Consider the following 4,457-nt stretch of genomic DNA (forward strand, 5'->3'; position numbering starts at 1 on the left):
TAGGATCACATAACATAATCATTTTACTAAATGTTGCACAAATATATAAATTTAAACTGGAAGGAAAAAAAATTGTAAATACACAGTTTAAAAAATAAAATAGTTCAAGAACTTATCTATGATTTAATTCTTATTTTTAGATTTGGTTTGATTTAATTTCTGAATAACTGCAAAAGATAAAGTTAAAATTTAAGTTTAAGATTTATCAAATTATACTCATTGAAAAGTAAAATTTACAAAATTAATAATTTCTTCTTATAAATTTACTGTTTTAAATGTTTTTTTTTTCCTTGCTTATCATAACAAAAAATGTTTTCCTTAATCTTAAAAATCAAAATCTTCAAATATTAAATCATATAATTCAGGATTTGACATTTTATTGCTCCAGACAAATTACTCTCATACATAAAACGCTTTCAAAGCTATTCTGTGTACCTCTATTGTTCTTGTTATATACAAAAGATTGACAACACCAATGCTGTCTGGTATCAGCTGATAGATGATACTCGAAATTTGGAATGGCAATTTTCAAATTTAACATTTCTACCAATTTTTCATTTCATTTTATTCTTTTTTTTTAATAAAAAAATTAAATGCTAGATTTGAAGTTGCACACAATCTTAAAAAGTAGATTTGACAGAAAATGATTTGGATTATTCTTTCATACAGTACACACCGTCGAAATAAAATGTTACGACATACAATACATCACACACCTATGATTGTATTCAAGAAATTCAAGAAATCACAATATTTCGGTGTTATTAGCACCCATAATTTTCCATACTCAATACCTGTAATGCAATTTTGAAAATTTAATTATTATAATAATAATAATAATACTCGTCTTTACCGAAGTAAACAATTAAAAAAAAAAGAGCTTTAACTTTTGAAGAAAATACTTTACAAACATTAAAATGTGTGCTTTTAAAAATACCTTATAATTGGTTAAGGTATTTTAATTACAAACATATATACTGTATATGTATATATATACAATGTTTAAATATTGGAAATTAAAAAACTTTCACTTACAACTAAGAAGACAAATATTATGGATGTTCTGTACAATGTATTAAATCAAACTGTACAATGTACTATTGTTGGAAAGAAAAATATATATATATTTATATAGATAGATATATATATATTAAATGGATATAGCAAGTTAGGATGCAATTTACTGTAATTAATAAAAGTTCCCTATATGCTAATGATGATGGAACGGGAGGAAAATCACAATGACTAAACATCAAACTACCAAAAACTTGCTTTACTGCCGATATTGTGTACAAATCACACAACATGCAGTAAACAAGATTAAAAAATTTTAATATATAGTAATGTAATACTGTAAGTGCTAAAAATTTTGCCATACATGAAGTGTTTCATAATAAATGGCATGTTATTTTATGTTTTTAATCGATATCTAGTTTTAAAGAGCAATTAAAATTAAGAGGAGGAAAATTCACTCAAAAAAGAGAGGGGGGAAAAAACCTAATTATTAATAAATAAATAAGTAAAATGTGAGAAATTTTAAAATTAATAAAATTGTAAAATTACTTTTAAAAAAAATCATTCAGTACAAGCAACTTTATATTATGAAACACATGATAGCTAAAATCACAAAATTTATCATGAGATTTTATGTAATTTAACAATGGAATAAAAATAAAAATCAAATATTATCATGCAGAAACAGTTTCCACCATTGTTTTTTTAATGATTTCTCCAAAATTCTCGCTGAATTCTTCATTCCTATCAGTCTGTACTTCATCTATTTTGTGACCATTTTCATTTAAATTAAAATTACTGTTCTGTGTTAATATATTAGCTTTATCTGTTTCTAAATTTACTGGTTTAATAGCTGTGATATCTTGTACTTTAGAACATAGAAGACCACTGTATGATTCTGTATCTGTTCCTGGTACTGCTGAGCTAAGTTCGGTGTAACTATGTTCATCTTCTGGTATGTGACACGCATTTTCTGAATGATTATCCAAAACTTTAGAAATACTTAATTTTTTATCAAGACAAATGTTGTATTGGTCTTTTGAATCAATATTATGCTGATGCTCTAGCATTAATCCAACTTCTGAACAGGAACCTGCCTCCAACAATTTATGAGAAGATATATTATCCTCATGAATATTATTCAAAGAATTACTATTTTGAAGTTGAAGTTGTGATTGAGGGTTTTCAAAATGTCTATTTAAACCTGTGTATCGATTTTCACTATTAAAATCATTTCCATTATTATTATTATTATTGTTGTTGTTGTTGTTGTTATTGTTGTTAGTATTAGAGGTATTATTATTGTTGTAACAAGACCTGGCAGCATTGTTTTGTGTGCTTTGAAATTTGCTAAATGATACATGTTCAGAATAAGTTGGAGGATTTGAATTAAGGGACCTATTAAATGATACTTGAATTGTACTTTGTGTATGAGCAGTGTCAACACTATGGTCGGAATCAAAATCATCACTGGAATAATCAGAATTTTCCGAATAGGAGCTATCTTCTGGACTAAATGGCGATCCGTACATTTCTGTACTTTCTTCACTATTACTATATTCTTTCTCTGCTTCACCAAATGATACAAAAGTTGGCTCTTCTCTTTTGTTGCTTAACATACAACTGGTACCCTCTATGTTACTGTTTTGAGGAGTAATTGGCATACATGATGATGGAAAAGAAATACAATTAGAGAGGGGTGTTGTAATACTATTACAACCATCATATGAGGGTAACGAAGGAGATGCAAATGATGTTGAACAAAGCATTGTATTCATACTTTTGCCTAAAAGTTCTTGATCTTCCTTTTCCAATTTCAATCTCATTAAAGTATGGATAAAATGTGTTCTTACACGGAGAGGATTAAATTCAATTCGTCCTGATAAGTTACCACAACCATCTCGAGTACAACCACATGGAAACGATAAACGATCTACCTGACATTTAATGCCTGCTTGACTACAGGAACATGCATCTGGATCACAATATATTTTACACTCACATCCACAGAATTCTCGTGACGCTCTAATATCTCGACATTCTTCCTTCTCTAATGAATCAATCCTCCTCACACCCGATGCTCTAAGCATTGCTCGACGTTGACGGATCGGAACTGGTTGGAGAAAATAACAACTATCAGCTTCTAATTCGGAATCTGAAATATCACTTATATCTTCACTCTCTTCAGATTCAGAAGTTGGGTTCTGATGTTTGGCAGTATGCCGCTGTTGAAGTAGTATGTCACGGTGAACTTTCTTTCTTTCCTCCGAATGTTCTTGCAGAGAAAACTTTTTAATTTGACAATGTTTCAGATCCATTCCTAAAATAAAAATTTTTTTTATATAAATATGTTATTATTACATTATTTTAAAGTTATTTCTGTAATTGCATATAAATATTTATTATGAAAATTCAATGAAAATACAGTAATCAAAATAATTCAATAAAGATTCATGTAATTTTTAAAATATTTATTATTAAACACTAAATCTTCATAAATTTGTCTAAACTTTTTAATTGGTTATCATAATTTGAGAATCTATGAAATTTGAGAAACATTTAATAAAACATGAGCGTTTCTTTTATATTAAGTGATATTAATTGTAAACATTTTCTTAATTAGCTTCACAATAATTCCTTAAAAAGCAATGTATAATTTATTTGTGTAATTATTGTGTGTCAATGTAAGCAAATGATATTATATTGTATGCATATTTTAAATTATGTCTAATCTAACTAAGTACTCTTATATACTTGTCAACCTCTTTCCACACTGATACATAAATATGAGTAAATTAGAAACAATATGAAATAAAATTATAATTAATTCCTGTTTGTTTTTTCCACAGCTACATAAATCAAAATTTAAAACTGAGTATAGTTAAACACTTATTTACTTCACTAAAATTCAATAATACTAACATTTAAAAATATATAGTATTATATAAACATCAACTCACAGCCCGAGTAGATAATAACACCACCAAACGATCACCTAATTAAGAGATGGCGCCTAACGCCTACCTCTAATTGTCAAATTACTTAGTTCCAATCATTTAAAATAGCCATATTATAGCCCGATAATTAGGCGATCGTTTGGTGTTGTTATTATCTACTCGGGCTGTGAGTTGATGTTTATATATATATATACCTCGCCGGGTGTTACGTTAGCCGGCTGAGTACCGTTAGGGTCGTGGGCGAAGGAGTCGTCCCCAGTCGGTGATGTATTTAACCAAGTAAGGTTATATCTAAATCTATATACTTCTGGAAGCGAAGACTCGCTCGGGGTCCGGGTGGCGTAACTGGCAAGCGCACCGCACGGCAAGCGGAGGTTGCGGGTTCAAGCCCCGTCCCGGGCCAGTTCTTTTATTCCAGAATGTTCTAAATTTATTTATTTAATTATTAATTTAATTAAGAGATGGCGCCTAACGCCTACCTCTAAT

At 28.9% G+C, this 4,457-nt stretch overlaps 1 protein-coding gene across 7 annotated transcripts in view; it reads right to left on the minus strand.

Moving 5' to 3' along the window:
* Positions 1–271: 271 nt before the first annotated feature.
* Positions 272–4,457, minus strand: part of LOC111638867 (cysteine/serine-rich nuclear protein 3-like) — a 95,490-nt gene continuing 91,304 nt past the window's right edge. For all 7 annotated transcript variants that reach the window (XM_023384638.1, XM_023384639.1, XM_023384636.1 and 4 more), the window contains one exon: positions 272–3,334. In XM_023384638.1, coding sequence (XP_023240406.1) covers positions 1,689–3,334 — 1,646 coding nt within the window. In that variant the 3' untranslated portion in view covers positions 272–1,688. The remainder of the gene's footprint in view (positions 3,335–4,457) is intronic.

The sequence above is a fragment of the Centruroides sculpturatus genome, unplaced genomic scaffold, assembly GCF_000671375.1.
Source record: "Centruroides sculpturatus isolate CEXI.00-Female unplaced genomic scaffold, Cexi_2.0 scaffold1276, whole genome shotgun sequence".
NCBI classification, from domain to species: domain Eukaryota; kingdom Metazoa; phylum Arthropoda; class Arachnida; order Scorpiones; family Buthidae; genus Centruroides; species Centruroides sculpturatus.